The sequence below is a fragment of the Prinia subflava genome, chromosome 19 (assembly GCF_021018805.1).
Source record: "Prinia subflava isolate CZ2003 ecotype Zambia chromosome 19, Cam_Psub_1.2, whole genome shotgun sequence".
NCBI lineage: Eukaryota > Metazoa > Chordata > Aves > Passeriformes > Cisticolidae > Prinia > Prinia subflava.
In genome coordinates this window covers 11,470,952-11,493,434 of record NC_086265.1, presented here as the reverse complement: position 1 = coordinate 11,493,434, position 22,483 = coordinate 11,470,952, and the positions used below count along the sequence as shown (strand labels likewise).

The 22,483-nt window shown below is 42.0% G+C and overlaps 1 protein-coding gene across 5 annotated transcripts in view; it reads left to right on the top strand.

The window, feature by feature from the left end:
• The window catches only part of CABIN1 (calcineurin binding protein 1), a 109,017-nt gene extending 86,534 nt beyond the window's left edge, over positions 1-22,483 (top strand). For 4 of the 5 annotated variants that reach the window (XM_063416466.1, XM_063416464.1, XM_063416465.1 and 1 more), the window contains exons 35-38: positions 6,577-6,862; positions 18,466-18,630; positions 20,357-20,583; positions 21,080-22,483. In XM_063416466.1, coding sequence (XP_063272536.1) covers positions 6,577-6,862; positions 18,466-18,630; positions 20,357-20,583; positions 21,080-21,223 — 822 coding nt within the window. In that variant the 3' untranslated portion in view covers positions 21,224-22,483. The remainder of the gene's footprint in view (positions 1-6,576; positions 6,863-18,465; positions 18,631-20,356; positions 20,584-21,079) is intronic. The other variant, XM_063416467.1, reaches the window with a different exon arrangement.

Below are 22,483 nucleotides of genomic sequence, written 5' to 3'. Positions count from 1 at the left end.
ATCTGTCTTCTTTTTCCTGCAATCTGAAAAGGTATTTTTATTAATGTGGACTTAATATTGAATTCCTTAATACTAAAATTACACCTTTCACCAGCTTTGAAAGCCATGACAGTTGAAACTCTGTGGTTGTGTGTTGGGATCTAATGTATCACTAATCCTGAGAACAGAATTTATATAAAACAAATACTTTAAAACATTGTAAAAATCAACATTGCACACAGGACTGGATTTAACATCTCTAAAAATACACGAGCATTCAGAGGCAAAGTTCCAAAATGCCACTGAGTCTCTGGTCCTGTGTTGTGACCCCTGAGAATGTGGGACTGTGTAGAGAGCCCTGGTAATGGGTAGTGTTGTAGGAGCTGAAATTTCTATTGGCCCTTCAAGGTATAGTATATCATCCAAATGTCATGAGAAGGGGCTATTTCAGCATTGCTGAGTTATTTAAGACTCACTGCTGCCTTAGCCAAAAAATCCTTGCTCTGGGACCAGCTCCATCCCTGAAGTGTCAGGGAGAGAAAGGAAATCTTCAACTGCTCTTTTCTGCTCCATCTGCCAGGCCTTGAGCTCTCCCTGCTCAGTTCTGACTGCCCAAATCTCCCCTTTCACCTTTGGCTTCACTCACCCCTTCCACAGTAACACCATGGCCCCTTCTCCCCCTGGCTGATGCCAAACTCCACGAGCTTTCCCCATTTCCCTGTCTCAGCCTACAGTCAAAATACATCAGCACATTTCAGTGTCAGCGCTAATTAAAACTGATGCTTCATGAAGCTACCACCAGAATCAAAACAATGAGTTTTATTCTAAACACAATCAGGTTATGCAAACGAGCCTTTCAGGCTCCTGGCAGCCTGCCAGGGTGATCCCTGATTTTATCAAGTTTTGCTGCTCCTGTAATATAAAGTGGTGGTTCCTGAGGGAAGGGGCTGGTTTAGGCTTTCCCTGCCCTTCTCTAGCTCCAGAACAGGAACTGGGCTCTTGTTTTCTCCTTCCTCCCATGTTTGCCTCTTCCTGGGGCTGCTGATGAATAGTCTGAGTCCACAGCCTCACACTAAAGAATTTTAAGGGATCACTGGTGGGTTTAATCTATGAGGGCTGGAACCACACACAGGCTCAGCCTGACTCTGGAGCATGGCTCTAGTGAGGCTCCATCCCTGTGCTGCACCTTGCAGGGAATGTGATCTTTCACTTGGAACAGAAAACATTTTCTTCTGTGAGTGAAGCTAGAGGGCTCTCCCATGGATTTTTCCCCTCCTGCTCTGGAATGCAGTCAGCACTGCAGTGACATGGGCTCTCAGGCATTTTTCTTCCAGGAGAAAACTTGAGAGTGACTTGTTTGAACTGCCTTGGGTGTCTAGAGCGTTTTCTTGTCGAATTCTCACATTAAAAAACTCCCACAAAGCAACAAACCACCAAGCTGTTCTCTTCAGGAAACAGCTAAAAGCCTTCTGTAAAGGCACTTTGCTGGGAATGGGAGGAGATTAGAAGAATATTAAATAATTAGAAAATAATCATCTTCTACCTCATGTGTTTTCTCCCCCTTTTTGTTCCACCCACATGCTGCTAATTTTCATCTTTTCTTCCTGCACATCAAGACGTCAGAGACTGCTTACAGAAAAAGTTGTTTTTCCTGAGTTGTCTGTATGCTTTATTAATGCAGCAAAGATGACAAGAAAGGAGGGGGAAGGAGGAGGTGGGGATGGGGGGGACAAAAGGACGAGCTCTTTCATGGTCTCCTACCAAAGGGTGACCATTTTGTTCACTGTTGCATTTGCCAGTTGCCATGGCATCCCCCTCTCACTCTATCCTGGAGGTGTATTCTTGATATAATTAACAGCTCTCCTCCTTCTGTCTCCTGCAGAAAGCAATCATTAAGTGAACATGAAGGAAAGAAAAGACACTTTTTATCTTTTACTTTGTATATTAATGTTTTTCATCCTGCTACCTGGTCTCTCTTGGTCCAATAATGATGTTTTTGTGTGTGGAAGTGTTGCTGCAGTGTGGCTGCCTGTGTGGAGCAGGACATGAAGCCCCTGCATGCATTTGTGTTAATGGGGGATTTAGTTAGGCTAGAGTTCAATCACATGTATGTAAACCTTTGCTATTTTGTATATATATAGTGGCCTTGGGAAATACAAGGTTCTTCAGAATGTTGTTCATGGATATTGCTGGTATTTCTGATGCACCTAGAAGAAAACTTCCAAATGAGATTGCTTTCAAAGGCTGCTGTAGAAAGATTGAGGGAAAAAAAAAAAGGAATGGATAGGCATAATTCAGTTTAAAACACAGTGTTGAGGAGGAGTTGGAGTGGTAATACTGTGGCCAGCATGTTGTTCAGGCAGTTTGTGTGACAGCTTCCAGGCTTTGTGGGGGTGTGCGGGTGTCCTCCTGAACGGGCACACCTTTGTGTGAGCTGGGTTCTCACCTCAGTCCCACCAGAGTGCTGAGTTCAGGCATGGGAGTAACTGGGGAAAAAAAAATAAAATCACAAGAAAATGTTATGTAACAGTTGCAGTTCCAGCATCTTTCATTAGGAAACTTTAGTTGGGAGAACTGTCATTTTTCCTTTCTTTGGAACATTTGGTTGTTCATTTCTCCCACAGCCACAGAGCACTGAGCCCTCCCAAAAGCAGGAGCAGGAAGGTTGCTCTAGGATTTGTTTGTTTTTCAAAATGTGTTTTGAAAAAACAGTAAGTATGATAAAAATAAACCCTTGGTCAGGTTCTCTGGTTTATGACTTCACTACAAATTAAAATTTTTCTCATGTTTTATCTTAATGCTGGATTTCTTTTAGCTGCTGCTGAAGTGCCTCACTGGGAAATTGTAGGGAGCTATTTTTTCCAGTAACATCTGTGACAAAATTCTGCACTTTTGCTGATAATTTTCTTGGTGGAAGGCTGTCCCAGTGCTGGATTTCCAGCATTTTCCTTACTTGTTTTTACATCAGCTTTCAGCATGGGAAGGGTTTGTCCGTCACCTCTGTGAAGCTGAATGAACTCTTTGAGGACTGTGCTGAAATAGTCAAGGTTCTAACAAATAAAGAGATTGATTTGGTAACCTGAGTCAGTTGCAATTCACACAGACATCCATCCTAATTCTTCATTTAAATTTCAGCTCTATACGTTCTTCAAAATGAAGAACAGTTTTTGCTAAGTTTTTTACAGAAGAGAAATAAGATAGTGGCTCTTTATGGAACCAGTGGATCATCCATGACACCTCATTTGAATATTAATAATAAGCCTTAAATATTTCTTCTACCCACTTTGATATAGTAGTCAATACAAAAGCAGTCAATACAAAATACAATACTGCATACCCTTTAGTATCTCATGTTTTTTTCTTTTTAAATCTAGAAGGAAGTCCACTCTTGACTAGAGGAACCTGTAATTACAGTGAAAGGCAGAAAGAAGTCAGATATAAGAGTTTTTATCTTAATTCAGTTAGATTCATATGTTCTGTAAGTAACATTAAAGATTTGTTTCTTCTTGATGACTAAAGCCACTTTGTAATAGTGGTGGTGACTGAGGCACTGAGCATGGTGAGATGGGTTGGAAGGGGGAAAAGGAGAAGTTCAGACTGAGTCAGAACTGACTGAGTTTTGGCTTAGTACCACAGCAAAGTAAAAGCTAAAAAATAATCCTCTGATGAGAAACCACATAAAACACTGGTAAAGGTTTGTCACTGCCTCTCAGTTTCCTACTGTCTGTCTGTGGAAAAAAGTCTTTATTATGCCTTACTGTTGGGTTAGCAGTAGAGATAGATGAACATAAAAGGCTTCTGGTAAATCCAAGAGTTGCTGTGGTGAGTTTTTCTGGGTTTATTTCTCAGCTGGGTGTCACAAGGTCCTGTGTTTTCCTGGAGATGTGCAGGATGATGAGATGTGACCCCAGAAGTTCTGAGCAGTGTAGTTAGTGACATTCCCTGAGCTGCCTCCTGTGAGTAGCATCACTTACTGATCAGAGGTGCTGGAATTCTTGCCCCTGCACTAAAGCCAAAATCTTTTAAAGAGCATGTGCCTCACTGTGGTGCCCATTTTAGCTTTGTGCTTACAGCTTTTGGATGGTCTTGAGTTTGTGAGTGCAGTAAAGAGACACGAAGCAGGTTTAAATCTCTTTTCTTAAGGCTCTGTGAGTTGCAGAGTGCACAGTAGCCAACAATGGGATTTTTACTGCTTGGCTCTGATTTTAGAGAAAGCTTTCTCCTTTTTCTTCCATGCCCACCCCCTCTTTTGAGAAAACAAAGACAGTGTGAGATTGTTATATTTTTCCTCCCAAAGTCTTTGTTTCATTGGGTTGAAAAGAACCTGTCTGTTTACAGCAGCCTGAGACAATTCTTCACCAGGTCACATCTGGAAAATTCCCTTTAAAGTAAAAACACAATAATCTTTGGGTTGCTTTCTTTTGTATAAGGCTGCATTTTTTGATTACACATTACAGTTTTTAATCATGGTTTTCCTGAGTCAGAAACATGTTAGTTTCAGCTTTATTCTTTTTTGTAAATAAAATATTTCAGTTCTCTGGAAAAAGAGCTGGGATACTTCATCCTGGTGAGGAGAGGAATAATGGAGGAAAAGGTTATGGAATTGTGGTCTTCAGCAGAAAGGAAGGAACCAGACAAGAAGCACCATTTAAAGTTGCAGCAGGAGAAATTTGGATGAAGTGACTGGAAACAAATGTTCACTGGGAAGGTGGTAAAACACTCGGAAGGGGCCTGGAGGGGCTGTTGAATTTCCTTCCATGGCAGTGTTGGACTGGGCTGGCCCTGGGCCCCAGTAAAGGGATGGAACTGGGAAGTCAGCTCTGCTCCGAGCAGGAGGCTGGACTAGAGACCTCCAGAGGTCCCTTCCAGCAGCAATTATTCCATGGGGTTGCACTCTCTCTAATAATTTTTTGTCTGAATACCATCCAAATAGTGCTGAGTTACTTTCCAAATGTCCTGGCTCTGCAAATAGCTGTGCATTTTTGTAGAAATCCTGTTTGAAGTGCAGATCCATTTTTAACATGTATGTACCTAAGTGGTACCTTTGTACGTTTCTCTGGGAAAAAAAATTGGATACAATACAAGCAGAGAAATGTCAGGTTCTACATCATCCATTATGCAAGTTAATGAAGTGCATGGGTGTGAAGGGCTTTCCCTTCAAATCACAGCTGAAAACATTTCCTCAAGTGAGCTCACTCCTGGCTTAGGGCTCTCTTCTGCACTTTCATTTCCCTCAGGTTTGTGAGATCCCATTTGTGTGTCAAGACCTTTAGGTTTGGAATTGGTGCTTTAAGCATCAGAAACTTGCTGCTTTCAGATGCAGAACAGACCTTTCTTTGACCCAGTGTGGTAATTGTTGTGAATATGGCTGCTGTATTTTTTTTATGTACCCATAGAATCTAGCAGGTTTTAATTGTATGCTTTTTTGAGATTGATTAATCAAGTTCAGGAACTTCAAAAATACATTCTGCCAATTATTTTTTTTAATGTACTTGTGTGCTCTCTACCTTTGAATTTTAAGTATGCATTTTCTCTACCTGAAAGTTCCTCTGTTCTCTCAGTGAAATTCTACTGACTTTTCTGGCTTTGTAATAAATCTTTGTCATCTAGGACATTAGGGTCCAATTTGATTTTACATTTGACAGCTGAACCCTGTATCTGTTTCAGACATTCATACTCTTATCACCATGGTTAAAATGAGGGGTTTTTTTCTCTTGGTAGAGGTATGAGACAAACAATTCAACATCTGAGGATTCTATCTAACTGCATCTTTTACAGTCCAATAAATCTCTATTAAATGCAGACTGTAAAGAGTGTAAAATAAATGCTTTCTGTGGCCTCACAGGCAAGAATACTTTGATTACGGATAAGAGTTATAGAGAAGATATTCGTTTTACAGATACTTTTATTCCCTTCTTTGGTGAATTTATGTCCCACTCCCACCTTCTGTCTATATAATAAATGGCACTGCATTAAATTTTTAGCTCTGGCTTTGGAGAGGAGCGTTGCTCTTGGTGCCTCTGTGCACAGGCAGCAGATCCTCCCAGCCTGGTTCAGCTGGACCTCAGTGTTACTCACTTCTGCAGGTGTCAGGAATTCATGGTTTGGAGTTAATGCTGATCTCTTATTTCGCAAGCAAATACATTTTTCTATTTTCTCCATTTCTTCTCACACCATTCTCTAAGAATTATTTCTTGTGATAATTTGCAAAGTCCCATTAAAGCACTGCAGATCTGTTCAGGTCAAGCACTTGTCAATGTATTTTTAAAGGAAATAAATATGTTTCTGTTTCCAGGAGATTGTAACTCATGCTTAATCACAAAGTTCAGAAAAAGTATGTTATATTGTGAGGGATGTGTTAAATTAAACTTTGTAAATGTGAATAAGTGTCCAAGTGCTAGTTTGATAAACAGACCATAAAGAACAGAAAAATAATGCACAAAGGAGGAAAGATTTCTTTAGACTACTGGTTGAGTCACTGTTATATTGTATTCACTTTAAAGAGAGTGTTTGCTGTGTATAGAATGTGCTGCTTGCAGGTAGCACAGAGTTAGAGACACGCAGACATTTCCTCACTGCTGCCCCTTTCTTGTGCAGTCGACGGGAGAAGCGCCCACAACCCCAAAGCACACGAAGGACACCCGAGAGAGCTTCTTCCCAGTGGCACCAGCCACACTGCATCCCACCCCGGTGAATCCAGACACTGTGACTCCTGAAAACCTCCTGAGACTGAACGATCTGCATCCCAAATCCAAAGCAGCCTCCTCCTCTTCATCCTCCTCCTCCTCGGCGTCCTCGGCGCCGCCCTCGCAGGAGCCGCCGCGGGAGCCGGAGCAGCCCCAGGGCACAGAGGCTGCCCCCGGCATGGGCGATGCTGCTCGTGGTGAGTCTCAGCCAGGAGAACCCCTGGCCCCCTCTAAGCAGTCTCCACGTGGGGACTTAGTGCCTGATTCTGATCCTCTCCTGTTTTCTGATTGCCCCACCGCCTCCAAAAGGCTACACAGGTTTTTGTCTTGGTCCTGAAATGGGTGCATAATCAATACATACTTTTAATTTGGGGGATAGATCAAAAGAGTGACCACTCTGTGTGACTTGTATGTGAGATCATGAAAATAGTCATCTCTTTTAGAGAATTTAAGCCTTTAGCAGCATTAAAAGTAAAATTATTTTGTTTTCTTCAATGAGTTGAGAATCCAGTTCTTTTAATGTTTTAAAAGATTTAAGGTATTTTAAAGTGGTTACAATTAAACTGGTGAGCAGCCCAGATCTGTCTTAGAAGTGCTTGATTAACATAATTAGCTGCACAGCTCTCACTGCCCAGCATCTGTGAGGTGGAGCTACAGAACACTGATGAACAAGATTCTGCATGGTCTAGAAAGTTAGCTTATCATCATTTATTACATTTCACATTTCAGAAAAGAAGCAACTGACAGGACCAGCATGTTGGAATGTGTTATTTGTTGCCCTGGTGTGGTTATGTGCCAGGTTAGAGCACAGGAAAGGATTGAAGAAACCAAACAAATGTTGTTTATTCTATAGCATGATTGTGTGATTTGTTCATGACTGTATTATGTAATTGGTCCTATACAGTTTTCTAGATGAGGAAAGAATAAATGAGAATGCTTCATTTGCTTTACTGCTGTCATGGCTGGCTGGCTTGTTAGCCAAAATTCTCTGTGCTGGCCAATACCGATCCACTCGGGGAGTGAAGTAAGATCAGACCCCATTTCAGACTCGCCTTGGGTGCCCAAAGAGGTGGTTGGAATATTTGTGGGGCACGGTTAAGGTGGCAGAGCACCTGCCATAGCCTGTACTTTCCTGCAACTTTAGCAGAAACACTGTCTGAAAAAGCATCTGCTGCTGCCTGTGCTCACTCCATCTGCTCACAAGCCTGGGCCCAGCACCACTCCCAAAATGCCTTAGACGAGTCATGGGAGCCCAGATAAAGTTATGAATGAACTACATACAGAGCAGGTATTGTGGAAAATGATGCATGAAGATACAGTGGAAATAGTGTCCAGTTTTGTGAGACAGGATGTTTTCTTAGTTTGGAATCATGACTTTGGAAAGTTTCTGTCTTGATACTTTTGGTATGTCATTTCTTTCCTTATGTAATCAGCCTTGGTATTTGAATGCACATAGTCTGAATTCGTCAGCAGTGAAGAGCAAGTTAGGGAGAAATAGGTTTTCCCAATTTGCTAATCTCTGAGTACAGAACAAAATTGAAATTTAACATCTAGTATCAGCAGTTGTATTGTCTGATTTTCATTTTTCACAATTCCGGGGAGAGATTGTCTTAGGGAGGGAAAAGAGAAAAGGGGAGTGATGAGGAAGGAATGGCTTCATCTGTGTATAAATTACATTTGTTACTGTCCTTGGGAAGCAAAAGAATGGAGTTGCCTGGTGTCATAAGATGTCTTGTCTGGCTTGTTCAGCAGGGAGTAATTTGGGTTTGTGCCTAGACAACAGGGGAGGAAAAAGTGAGTCCTTTGTGAAGCTGTTATGTACTTACTAAGGAGACTGGTGTAGGAATGACAATGCTGATAAGAACTCACACATTCTTCTGGTTTTCAAACAGAGCTCACAAGCATTTCTGATGTGCTTTCATCTCTGCAATTCCCCACACCGAGTTGCAGTGATTGGAACATTTATTTGAATCTTTTGACTTTCTGGGCTGTGTTAAGGTTGTAGAGTTAGATATTGTTCATTTTGCCTTGATGTTTTTATACATCATTTTGGCTGAGGGAGATGGAGGGGTTAGCTGCCAGAATTACACCCCTGAAAGTGCAGATCAAGAGGCTCTCTCTGCAAAGCTCAGTGCTGAATGTGTGTGTTGTATCTGGCTCTCAGCCCTGCCTGACAGGTCATTTCTCTAGAGAGACACCAGTTACTGCTGTGTCCTTTCTTCTTTTCTTTCTAATTCTCCTACCTTTGCATCCACCTCCTTTAAAAAGAATTATTTATAATTCTCTTACAACCCTTTTTTCATCTGCCTTCCATTAGTTTTGTTTGAGTAAAAACTCCTCCCATTTCTAGAGTAAACTCTTTTCAACTTTTTGGTCTCATCACCTCTACCTGTATTTACTTACTCATGTGGAAGTATTACACATCAGAGACTATAAGCTGCTCTCATTTTCTCAGATTTCACCCAGAAAAAGGATTTGTTTTTTCAGGCATTGTTGATGCTATGCCACTCATGGCTGATATAAGTATTTCCCTGAGATTTTATCTAGTGCATGACTAAGAGGTGCAGAGCACAGCGTGAGGGAGCCCAGCAGCAGAGGGGTGGTGGTGGCAGTTTCAGCAGGACACCTTCCTGCATCTGGGCAGAACGTGCTTGGGACTCTCAGCCTTCCCAGCTCAGCCTAACATTTCTCTGGGGAAGCTAAAATAGGACAATTAAGGTAAACTCCCTCCAGCCTGTCACACTGTTCCACTATTACATGGTTCTAAATTGCTGAAAAATCTTGACATTTTCTTCTTCACTGTCCTTAGTGCAATCATGATTTTTATGAGGAGTGAACAGGAAAACATTCACATTTGAGTTCTGATACCAAGAGAAGGTTTTTATACCTGGAATTATTTAAAGTTCAGTGTTTTGCTTAAAGCCAGCTATTTACCAAGTTGGAATATAGAATCCAAGTAGAAGAGTCCCCACTATTAATTTTTGTCCATTTAAGGCCTAAGCAGTTCAATATGAAAGCAAGGTCATGATAAAGCTGTCCAAACTCAGAAATTCAAAGCCAGGGAGAACAATTCTTTGTGTTGTGCAGGGAGGTGGCACTCCATGAACCATGGGAATATCCTGCTGTAATTTCAGATGTTTCTGAAATGGGCACAACAGGGGAAGTAGGGGTGCAAATATAGCTCAACCTGTAAAACTTTGAGAGTTTCAGAAGTGCAAGAAATAAATCCAAGCGAGGACAGTTACATGGAAAGATGAGCAGACTATTGCACAGAGCTCAATGAAGTTATTAAATTGTTTAAGTGTGTGCAGGCAGCTACAGAATCCTTGAAAGGCAAATGTTCCAATTAAAGAGGGTTTTGAAGGGAAGTCCTAAGAATTCAGAAACATCCAGGGGTGTTGGAATGTTGACATTTCACCCTGTAGGATAACTGGATGCTGGAGTCATAGGAGAACTTTTAGGAGCATCTTTTTCCAGAAGTCTGCAACTTAGTTTATTTTAGCAACTGATACAGGACTTGAGGTTGACAGTGGGTTCTCAGTGGTCTGAGGAGACTGAATGTTTCCCTAAGGCATCACTACAGAGAGTGTAAACCATCATTTAGCACTGACAGCAAAATCTCTTTGTACCAAAGCAGTGCATGGCACAGGGGCCCACCTTGACTCCTTGCAGTTTCTAGACCCCAGACATCAGTGGACATCCACAATTCCTGTTTCTGAGTGGAATAATGGAGATTGTACTTCACCATCATAAGTTGAGCTTAACCTCATACTGATCTCCTGAGTTTGCTTGTCATGAATATCCAAAGACAAACACAGATTTTAAGAGCCTGTAGTTCAGAACTTGCTTCTTACACAAAAGTATTTAAGGCCAATCCTTATTTTAACAATGCATTTCAATTCAAATTTTCAGGTACTTTTTAAATTGCTAACTAGTAACATTCAACCCTCTTAATTGCAGTGTCTTACCTTGTTTTTTCTTTTGAATTCAGAATTGTGCTGTAGAGCACAGAGTTGTTCTCAACAGATGACTCAAAAAAAGATGAAACAGAAAAAGTTAGGCAGGGCAAGGACCTGTGCCTCATATGAGCTCCCTTGATATTGCAGTTAGCTGGCACAAAGCTTCTCTCTTACATGCCTGTGTTCTTCTGCTCTGTTTTCTTGTGGCACTTGTGTGCATCTTACTTTCACTAGTTCCTCCTCAGTTTGCAGTGCTGGTGGTTGTGGTTTCTGACAGCTGTCTTCCTCAGTTGCCAGGGCTGGATTTCTCCTGGCCTTTAAAACCTCTCCTTGAAATGCTTGTGGCCCCACCCATGGGTGCTGTCCTGGGCCAGAAGCTCCTGCCCACCTGTTAGTGACTGAAAGCATCAGTGGGAGCCAGCCAGGCTTCCCCAGTGAGCTCTGCACGGGCTCTCTCTGATCTCCTGCTGCTCCAGCCTCCCTGACATTGGTATTCTCACTTCCCCTTGTCTGATCCATGCTTTTCATGAAGCTTTTTATTTCTCACAATAGGTGCACTCTGAAAACCACTGCTGAAAGTCAGCAGGGGTTTCCTGTTTGTGACTGACTTAATTCCTTTTTGCAGTGCTCAGACAGTACCACTCAGTCATGGCTCTTCCTCTTCCCTTTGCTGACTTGCCTCCTGTCGAAACAAACTCATTCCAGAAGAATTTTTCAGTACACTTAATGTCTATTTCTGATATTTACACTTCAGTTTCCTTAAGTTTTATTTACTCGATCCAGTGTAGTGCAGAAAATCCTTTGGCATTAAAACTGTCATAATTTTTATGTACCTGTGTTGGATCAGTAAGAACAAACAGGGCAGGGGCACAGCTGCCCAGCAGAGGCAGGTGAGGTGATGGTCTGGAGCCAGGGTTTAGTGCACTCAGGGCAGGTCTGTGCTCCAGGGGGCTTTCTAGCCCTGTGCACTCCTAGATCTCCCTGAAAATCCTGGAGAGGCACTGCCCTGTGGATGTCTTGCACTCCTGAAACACGTTTTTTGGAGATTCTTGTAAAGGAACATGGTAACAATGCTGTGTGCTTACAATATGGTTCAGTTTCACTAGTTTTAGATTGCTGTCAGCAGAATAAAATTTACATATATTCCTGCACAAAGGCAGACTGAAGAGAGATGTAGTTAAAAGTCCTCTGCACATGTATTGTGTTGCTTACAAAGTACCTAGAAAATTGTGGGGTGTCATTACATTCACTTAAGAGATTTTTCTGCCAGCTGCTTTTGCTAATTTGCTTGTGCATAGCTGGCTGTCAGGGCAAAGGAGGGTGAATACTGATGGCAAAGGAAAGGTCTTGCAGCTTCTGTTAGGTAACTCAGAGAAATTTCAGAGGCAGGAGACTGCAAATGACTGTTGCTGTCCACAGGTGCTGCTGTGGTGCTCTCCAGATGATGTGTCCTTGCTGAGTCAGATATTAAACAAATATCAATTAGCTGTGTTTTGATAATGCCATTTGAAAGTTCATGTAATTGAATAGCAAACTGTTGTCTTTTTGATCTAGGCGCATTGTTTGCTCTTTTAAATTGAAGTTTTGTTTAAAAAAAATAAAAGAGAAAGTTAGGATTGAACTTCAGGGTTTTTCATTACCTGTGTGCATGCCAGGTTTGTGCACCTCCAGGACAGCTGGTGGTGGCAGGAAATGTTTTTGGACACAGGAATTCCAGTATCTGCTGTTAGACTGGCCCTGGCATGGCTGTCAGAGAGATCTGGGAGTTCGTATGGGCCAGGGACTATTTCCAGGAAGCACTTCCAAAGCAGCCACCCGTTTTAATTTTTAGTCCTGTTAATGTTCTGTGGCAGCTGACCTCAGCATTAGGAGGAGTTTTGGGGTATGTCTCATATGATTGTACAGTGCACTCTCCCTGCTCAGGACCTAGTGATAAATATAGCACTGTGCTGTGCTGTTGCACTGCAAACTTCTGTTCACCAGACTGCCAGAATTTCTTTTATTTCAGGGGGCAGTAGCACTCGTGTTCTGCAGCTTTTCGCCTCCAAAATTACTCCAATGCCTAATTTTTAACATTGGACTTGGTGTGTCAGCTTTGAATGTAATTTTCTGCCTTTGGCATTTCAAGTCAAATACTTCTTTCTACAGCTATATGCACTAAAAGCACTTGGCAGTGCTTTTTTAGAAATGAATTCCATGGCAGGATATTTGGAATGAATTTAGAGAAAGCAGGGCTACCAATATCTGCCACATCCTGTGATGAGCTAGGTAGCCTCGCTGTGTGCTCTGCTGTGGTACCTCGTGGCTCAAGGCCCTGTTGTTTCTGTGTTTCAGCATCCTTAACTCTCTCCAGCTGAGCCAACCTGTGTTCCAGTGCAGTCTTTCTGCTGACTTAGTAGCACAGCTCACAGGGAAACTCTGAGCTCCTTCAAATTCAGGCTTTCCATGGCCTTTGCAACTGCTGTGTGGGGAAAAAAGCTGTATTAATTCCCAGCACACTGGAGAGCAATGCAGATGGAATAGAGAAAATAAATTGTTTTCACATTAGCATTATTCCTTGGAAATGTGGTAAGATAATTCCTCCACTATGTCAGGGAGCAAAGGATCAGACCCGTTTCCATTGGGTGGAAAAAAAGAGTCTCTGCCTGGTACAGTAAATGAGTTGTGTGAACAATTGTGTGTGCTGTGGGTGGCCACCAGTGCAGAGTAATCCAGTGGGGACTGGGACTGGGAAGATAAGAGTTCCCCAGAGCCTGGAGGCACACAGGATTCAATCCTGACTCCCTTGGAGTGGTTGGAAGGCAAGGTAGTACCAATCAGCTAAATCCTACTCATGTATTTTCAGGTTTTTTGTCTTGACACACAGAACTGCTGGGGGAAAGTATTTTGCAGAGGGATGAAGGCAAGGGGTGCAAGTGCTTTATTTAAGCACTTAAGGTTGCTGTGTGTTCACTTCTCCTTGTATTTTCTTTTGAAATGATGTTAATATTTTGTCCTGGAGTTCAAAGCTCAGCTCCTTCTTCTTTCCTACAATGAAATGGTGCTTTGTGCATGCACTCTGTGTTGCCTATATTCTTTAACATATCTCTGCTATAATACTTCAAACTGCTTCTGTTAGAAACTGGAAAATGCTTTTTTCCAGGTGCTGGTCACATTTTCTGAGCTTGTCTTTCAGTTGTAATGTAAGAGGTTTAGTGCATGCCTAAAGAATTTCTTGAAACTCCATAGAAAATGTTTTATAACACTAATGTTAATGCCTCATACCTGACAGCATGATGAAATCAAATTATTAAGTGTTCAGTGCAGAGGGACCAGAGCAGCTGCTTACTGGTTACAGTAGTACTGCTTTTAAACTTTCTCCACATCTTCAAATTGCCAAGTGCTTATTTTTGCCGGTGTTATTTTTGATTTTTATGTACATCAGAATAGCAAAGCGAGCGGTGTCGGTATAAAAGCGTTGCAGGGTTGTGTAATCCGTGTGTTTATGGTGTGTGGATGAATGCACGCAGTGCATTCTGTGTGTGAAGAGCTGGGAGAGGATATTAACTGTGATGAAGTCATGAACCCAGGCGCCCGCTATAGGCATCTGCAAACACTGGTTACCCTGGCAACAAGTGGGAAGAGGTTGGAGAGGAAAGCTGGAGTAGGTTGTTGCATTGAATTGTTGTCAGCTTGTTTCTTCCTCACTAAAGCAGGGAGATGTTGAAAGGTATGATGTCCCTCTTTCTGTGTCGTGTACTATTTTATATGTATTTAGGCAGTTGTTGGGAAAGGGAAGGCTAAAAAAAATTACTTGTAATTCAGCTCGATTGGAGAGGAACTTTTCAGTATCAATAGTGACGTGCATTGCAAATCTGTGCTTTTCTCTGTGTGCCTGATTTTTGTGTGTGGTGTTGGGAGAGTGCTAATGGGTCTCAGAGCACAGGACCTGCCCCATCCTCAGCCCGGGGACAAGAGTCTCTTGCGTATGATATCTTCAGAAACTGGTTTTATTTTAAACTGGGGTTGTAGAGCTAATGTTTGAAAACCTGCCAAGACAGTACAAGTACTGGGTAGTACCAAAAGATTTATTAACTGATATTAAATCTGAGCTTCTGAACACCGTCAGAGTGTGCTGCACTTGCATTCTGGTGTTCTCGCACTTGTGCAGGATATTGTGGCTCAGGAGTTAGTGGAGTCTTTGCCTCCCTGGGGAAAGTTTTTATTAGAAGAACTAGGACATTATGTTCAGGGCTTTAACAGCATCTTCCTCAAAACAAATATTAAAATATTCTCTTCAGAAATCCGTTTTAGACAAATAATGAGGAGAGCCAACTGTATGTTTCTTCTTGATTGTCCTTCCTTGTTCTGACCTTTTTTTCTGTAATGAAAAAAGAACAAATATCTATGCAATATATTGAATTATAAATTAGATGTACACTGAAACAACCAATTCTTGTTATTTTCAAGAAGTCTAAAAAATATTTTGTTTATTAACTTTATTTTTAACTTGGTCACTTGAGTGACACTGTTTCTATTTAAATTTAAAAAAAAAAAATTATAATTGCAGAGTCCTGAAAGAATAAAGTGTATGACCCAGTCAGGGAATAGAATTCTGTGACTGTATTGAACATCTCTAATAGCAAGGGATTGATTAACAGACAGTGGTTCTTGATTTCTATTGTACTGAAAGGCACATTCTAATAGAATATTAACAAATATTGTTTCCAGAAGTGCAGTGTTAGAAATACAGTGTGCCAGACTCCTGCCCTTTCATTTCCATTCACTTCTACATTAAAAATTGCTGTCAGTTATTTTATTCAAATTTAAATCTAATTTTGCTGTACTGTAAAACTGCATCTTCAAAACTTGAAAAAATATATTCTGGAAGATGGAGATGTATATGAGGATACTGACTGCTCTTGAGAGAACACAGACTGATCCCAGTCTTGTAGCATCTTCCTAGAATTAGGCTGCTCAAAAGAGTCTTTGTCAGTGGGCCATAATTCAGTTAAAATAAAGTACAGCAAATCAGTTTAAGCAATGATATATCTTATAATTAAACAAATATTGTAATCAGCATAAGAAGTAGAGTTTTATCATTAAATAATAATGCAAATTAGAGCTCTTATTCTGTATTGTGAACTAATAAGTCCCTAATGCAGTTAAGTAGTAGAGTAGATACAAAACTGCTCTCAGTTAGCAGTATAGTTGAGGCTGGAGGATTTGCAGTTTATTTGTATATAGTTTTGTAGCTGCTAAGTTAATTATTGGTTTGTGTTGTGGGTTAATAAGTGGATAAGAAAGATTCTGTCAGTACTTACGCTGGCTACCTGTGATGGAGGTTCTGGAGTGCTGGAGTAACTTACAAGTGAGTTGACTTCTCCTCTGTCTTGTGGAGTAATCTGAAACCATCATCATTTTCATCTTGCTTTTCTTCAGATGTTGTAATGTTTGCTCCTGTCTTGGATCAGGTGCCTTGTAGCCATGTCAGTGTGGGAGTGCTCTGGGTTTGATTGCAGCAGTGTGCTGGGATGGGTGTGATGATGGGATGTGTGTGTGTGTGTGTGTGATGGGATGGGTGTGATGATGGGATGTGTGTGTGTGTGTGTGATGGGATGGGTGTGATGATGGGATGTGTGTGTATGCTCTGGGATGGGTGTGATTATGGGATGTGTGTGTATGCTCTGGGATGTGTGTGATGATGGGATGTGTGTGTGATGATGGGATGGGTGTGATGGGATGGGATGTGTGTGATAGGATGTGTGTGTGCTGGGATGTGTGTGATAGGATGTGTGTGTGCTGGGATGGGTGTGATGGGATGGGATGTGTGTGATAGGATGTGTGTGTGATGATGGGATGTGTGTGTATGCTCTGGGATGGGTGTGATGGGATGGGATGTGTGTGATAGGATGTGTGTGTGATGATGGGATGTGTGTGTATGCTCTGGGATGGGTGTGATGGGATGGGATGTGTGTGATAGGATGTGTATGTGCTGGGATGGGTGTGATGGGATGGCTGTGCTGGCCTGGGGCCACGCTGGGGCTGCTCCTTGGGCAGCCTGGGGTTAAATCCCCTCTGCAAAGGGCAGGCAAGACCCAGGGATCCTTCAGCCCTCCTCTGCTTCTTCAGAAGGGAAACAAAGCTTTGGGATTTTCCTACTCAAGATTCCTACAGTTAAGCACTTCCTTCTGCGTTGTTTCTCAGCTGATTTGGTCTATTAATATATGTACAGATGCAAGAATTATTTTCCTGCTTCCAGTGCTGTATTTTGAAGTATCCAGAAATGTGCAAGAGAGTGTTGAGAATGAGCACAACATTCATCTGCATTAGACTGTTCCATTTTGTGCTTGATAGTGAGTGGAACATCTCAGAGCAGGAGCTGCCTGTGGACTGTGCTGTAGTAGGTGACCTTTCCTTTTTGGGAGCTATTGGACACTTTTCTACAAGCAATCTCATTTATCCTAAGGCTTATATGAGCTTTCAGCTAAAAGTCTAGATGATGGGGTTTTCTCTTTACCTGTGATAATTAGTGGATCAGAGAACAGCCTGCTTTCCTGAGCCTTTTTTCATACGAGTTACTCAAGAACCTTAGAAATGATAACTCTGTAAAAAAGTTGCATCTTTCAAACGGCGTAGATCAGACTGTTAAGCTGTGATGTTTTCTGAAGCAGTTTCTGCAAGGGGAACTCTTGTACAGGAGAATATTACCATGGTAAATTCCGAGAGCTTCTCTATATTGGTGGAGATGGAGAAGTGTTTTCAACACTTGAGGGGGTGGGAGCAGTTTTCCAATGAGGAAGTTAAAATATGTATTCCTTTTTAAGACGTTGCATGGTCAAAATCCCAAATTAATTTAGAGCATTGACATACGAAGAATTTTAGAGCAAGTGAGACTGTGAATATCCTCTGCATGTGCTGGTCCATGATAGCTGCCTGTGCACACCTTGGCCTGTGGAAATATGAGGTGATTCAAATTAGACTAGGCAGCCCTTGGTTTTTGAAGAATATCTTCATTTTTAACAGAGAATCAGAGCTTGTTTGTGTGTCCATAGCCTTGAAAGGGTTGCTGCCCTGCCCCGAAAGGGCCCTGGCAGCTCTTGGTAGTCCAGTGGAAATGACTCCTGTTATGTACAGCATGCAGCTCGGTGTGTAAGGAAGATGGTTTAACTCTGCTTTCATTTAAAAGCAGGTTCAGCTGGTACTTAATAGCAGGACTGTACACACACATGGATTCTGAGTTATAAACATCCCAGAATCTAGAATAGTAGAAGGTGGGAATTTTAGGCTAATATATTTACAGAGGTACATACCAGTGAAGGGTGGGCATTCAGAATCACGTGGTCCTGGTTTCAGGAGAAATGGCTTTGGTCCCGTTCCTCGGTGCTCACAGCAGTGAGTCCTCCTCAGCATGAGCTGTGCTCAGTGTTCAGGTACCTGTGCCTGGAGACCAGAGAGGGACCCACGGATCACAGCAGCTCCTTCACTGAGGGTGGTGGATTTTGCTCTGCACATGGCACCTCTCCCTTCCAGCCCTCACAGCTCCAAAGGAAGTGCTCAGCTCTCTGTTTTTTGCAGTTCTGCAGAGGTGACAAAATGTCAGACTCAAGGTTTTTTCCCTTCACTTTTTAAATGATGTTTACCTCTTTTTAAGAGTTTGAATTGATGGCATTAAGTATGAAAAAGTTGCTTTTGCAATCTTAACTTGCCAATATTTAATTTCACTCAGTCATGTTATGGTTTAGAAATAGAACAAAGGTCAAAAGGATTTTTCTACCTGTTGGTTAGACAGCAAAGGGATTGAGGCTTAGGAGAGAGATCAGGATGTCTCTTAATCTGTGAATTATATTTCATTACTAAAGAGGAAGAAGAGCTTGAAGTGCCTTTGGAGGGGCTTGGATTTCAGCAGCAGGAGTCGCGGCTGTGTCAGCAGATGAAGATGGCCACGGTGGCGCCGTCGCCAGAGCCCGTGTGCTGGCAAGTGGAGCCCGTGCCCAGCACAAACCCGGGACATGTCTGTGCCCCAGGTAGGAGCTTCCCCTGCTTCAGAGGATGCTGCAGCGGGGTGGGAGCTGTGCAGCAGCCTGTAGGCACTGAGTGATTGGGCAGTTGGGACTGACGTTCCTCAGTTTCTCTGCCTGCCTTCCAGAATTCCAGCGTTTAGATGCATTCCTGGCAGTGCCCGAGCTCAGGCAGGAGCCCTGTTATCCCTTAGTGCTGGCTCTGTTTGGTGCATGCCTGGCATGCTAAATACCCATGGCAGCAAAGGCAAATAACAAACCTCCAGGACCAGCTTCCGTGCAAGGTAGTTTGTGCATCCTTTAAAGCAGAATTTTTCTTTTAATTGAAGTCTTATATGGGGCAGTATGATAACACTTTAGATTACACTGTTGGGATATTTAGCAGAAGGAAATGGTTTTTCACAGAACTGACTCAGTCTGAGTAAACATAAAAACCAGCATTACAGCAGTTAATGTGTTCTATCCCTCCTCTGCCCTCTTCCCAAGAGAAGAAGTTGGTGTTTTAATTGAAAAAGTGTAAAACGTGGTATTTCAGGCAAGCATAATCTAGATCTTCATGTTTGGGGTATCTTGTTTTTCCCTATTTGTGAGGCAGGTTATCCTCTGTGTGATCACTGTCTGCCCATGGAGATGGGTCACTGGCCTTGATGCAAAGCCATGCCTTGTCTGTTGTGGCAGCTCTTACATTCCTGTGTGCTGTTGAGAACATGCAATTCAATTTTACATCCCTTAGTGGTTTGTTCTGCTGCTGCCTGTTTCTCAGGATAGCATTGGGAAACTGGCATTTTATTTTGCTGTGTGTGAGTGGCCATGTTGGTTCCCAATATCTGCCAGAGATGGATTTGACAATAGTGAATCTGAAAAAATGTATCTGAACACCTTTCATTGTTACCAGACTGAGAAAGGCTCTGGTGTTTCCATTTATACAGTTTCTAAAGATGATTTCGATTCTATGTGAAGCAGCATTATTAGTAAGAAATCTCTTTTAACAAATACTCAGCTTTTAACATCAGATCATTGTCATCTACTATTTATTGTTGAATATACATAATTTTGTAATGTGGTAGTGCCTAGGGAAGGGCTGGATCCTTCTTGTGAGATGCACTCAATAAACACTGAGAAAGTTTGCACTGTAGAGACGCCAGGCTGAGCCCCTTGGGAAGGGTGTGGAAATGCTGCTGACTGCTGTGGGAGCCAGTGGCATGAGCACACCCAGGAGGGGTTTGTGGCAGGATTTGAGCAGAGTGATGGGGAAATTTTGACAAGTGTCACTATGTATATTCTCTAATTGTTGAGGAGTTGCTCTCTCAGTAATTAAAGAGACAACACTGTAGTGGAGGAAATGACGCCTCACAAGTAAAGCTAAAGAGCTTTGTTTGTTGTATTCCAGTGGAGAGACAGAGGATATAAAGATGATTGCATCTGACTCAAGTGGGAAGCTGGGGTTTGTAGTAGATGTGGAGGGCCAGTGCTGCACTACCATGTGCTTGGTAGTTGTTGTGCTTGGTCAGGTTGAGTTTCTGCCATCCAGTAAGATATTTTATAATTACTACTGCTTTCCAGTTGTCATTATACAGTCTTTTTTCTGGTTCTAAGCTTTGGTTATTGCAAGGCTTGAAGAAAGGCCTTTTGAGCCAGCCTTACATCTAACAGCAAACTCTTCCCTCTTCTTTGACATCTGAAATCCTAGATAACTTCCTAACATATTTTTTCCTTGCTGTTTTCTGTTTAGCCTCCAGTTCCAAGCCTGAACTCAGCTCCAGTTCACAGACTTTGGGAAGTCAGCAGAACAAGACAGATGGCACCCGAGTAAAAACTCGCATTCTGCCCAACATGCCAAAGCTTTTCATACCTTCATCTGTCACCAAATTTCCACCTGAGATCACTGTCACTCCACCCACTCCCACCCTCCTTTCTCCAAAGGGCAGCATTTCAGAAGAGACCAAGCAAAAATTAAAGGTAATAAAAGGGAAACAGTAATTTTTTAGATTATTGTTTTTATCTTAATTCTCCCCTCAGTAAAATACTTGTGTGAAAGAAGCAACAGTTCATGTCCCCAGTTCATAACCAGAGGTAGATAAGTAGTGGAAGGAGGTGCTGGCTGTTACCAGCAGGAGCCAGTTCTTAAAGGACTGGTGAAATACTGGCTGTGGGTGAAATGAGAGCTCTTCTAGTCCCTGTCCCTTCTCTGAGGGATTTGGAAAAAATACAAAAATGGCTGAGTGACCTAGTGCAGCCATTGCAGTTCTTAGATCAGTGGAAGCTACCAGAACATTAATTGTGGGGAAGCCTTCTGGTAAATGTTATGTTGTTTTACATTAGGATGAGATCCTTTATCAACACGAGACAGTTATTGAATGTGAAGGAGTAGCAACCAGTGGGCTTTTGTCCCTGTGATCATGGGTTTATCCTGACTATTTAGCAATATATTCTCTCTCTCTCTTTTTGGGATCAGTCTGCTATTTTGTCTGCTCAGTCTGCAGCGAATGTAAAGAAGGAGAGCCTTTGTCAGCCAGCTTTGGAAATCTTAGAGACCTCAAGCCAGGAGTCCTCACTGGAAAGTGATACTGATGAAGATGATGACTACATGGACATATGAATGAATTCTGGCCATCATCAACACCAACCACATAACCATTCTTCTTGTTGCCAGCATCTCTGGAAGCTGAAACATCTTCATTGGCATTACTCTCCATCTAATTGGCATCATTGTGTTCTTCACTTTCATTACCTTTGTTACCACCACAACCACTTGTATTGCCTTCAGACTCTTCGCCATTCTCCCATCATGGTGCTTGACAGAAGGAAGGATTGATTGTTTGCCAGGCTGTTGGTTGTTCTGGATCACGCTGTCACCAGGAGCTTCAGCAAACACCAGGATCTTTTCAGCTGCAATTCATATCTCTCCACTGTTCCTGCTTCTCCAAACCAGAGCCTTGGGAGTTGCTCCAGTAGCTCTTTTCTATAGTGTTTTCTTCCTTTTAGTTGTCTTGTATTTTCCCCCTCTAGCTAAGTTTTTGTCCCAGTAATTCAGCAACCTGATGTCTGTCTAACCATGCCATGATTAATCCAACAGCTCCTTTCAAGGTGAATGGAGCAGGAAAAAATTGCTGAGCTGGTAGAGATTTTAATTGCATCGAGAAAGTCTGTGGCTTTGTCATGGGGCAAGGAGGGTGAGCTGGGAGTCTGTCAGCTCCTGCACACTGCTGGCTGCTTTGGTGGCATTTGACTCTCTCAAACAGACAAAAGAAGCTTTTCCAGACAGACAGAGAGGCTGCTCTCCTGTTTGTGCTCATTTCACACCGATGTATGAGGTCCAGCGAAATTTATCTACCTGAATGTTGGCTTAAAGAACTGATCTTTCTAGAATTGTCTTACAGTCCTTTCTCTTCTAATGCCTTGGACAAGCATTTTGAATTGGGGGCTAGATGATATTTTTATGGTGGTATTGAAAAAAAAAACTTGAAAGATTTCAGTACCATTTCAGTAATGTCTGTTTTTTACAGAATGACACGAAAAGGTGTTTTTTATCTATCTGCAGAGGGACTGCTCACAGTTATTTATATGAGAAAATAATGGTAACAAAAATCCTTTTTTTTTTCTACTGAATGTTAACTTTGTAAAATAATGAATGCAAACCATGCAAAAAAAAAATACGTCACACACTATATATACACCCGCGTGCGCCCACACACATATATATATGTGTATGTACATATATATATGTCTGTATATGAAAACAGAAAATGCATACAGCTTGCAATGTTGGATTCCTTTGTGTTTGGGGGGCTGGTTTTCTGTAAAATGCAGAGCTTTGTATAAATTTTTGGGTTTCTTTTCTAATAAAGTTGAAATGCAC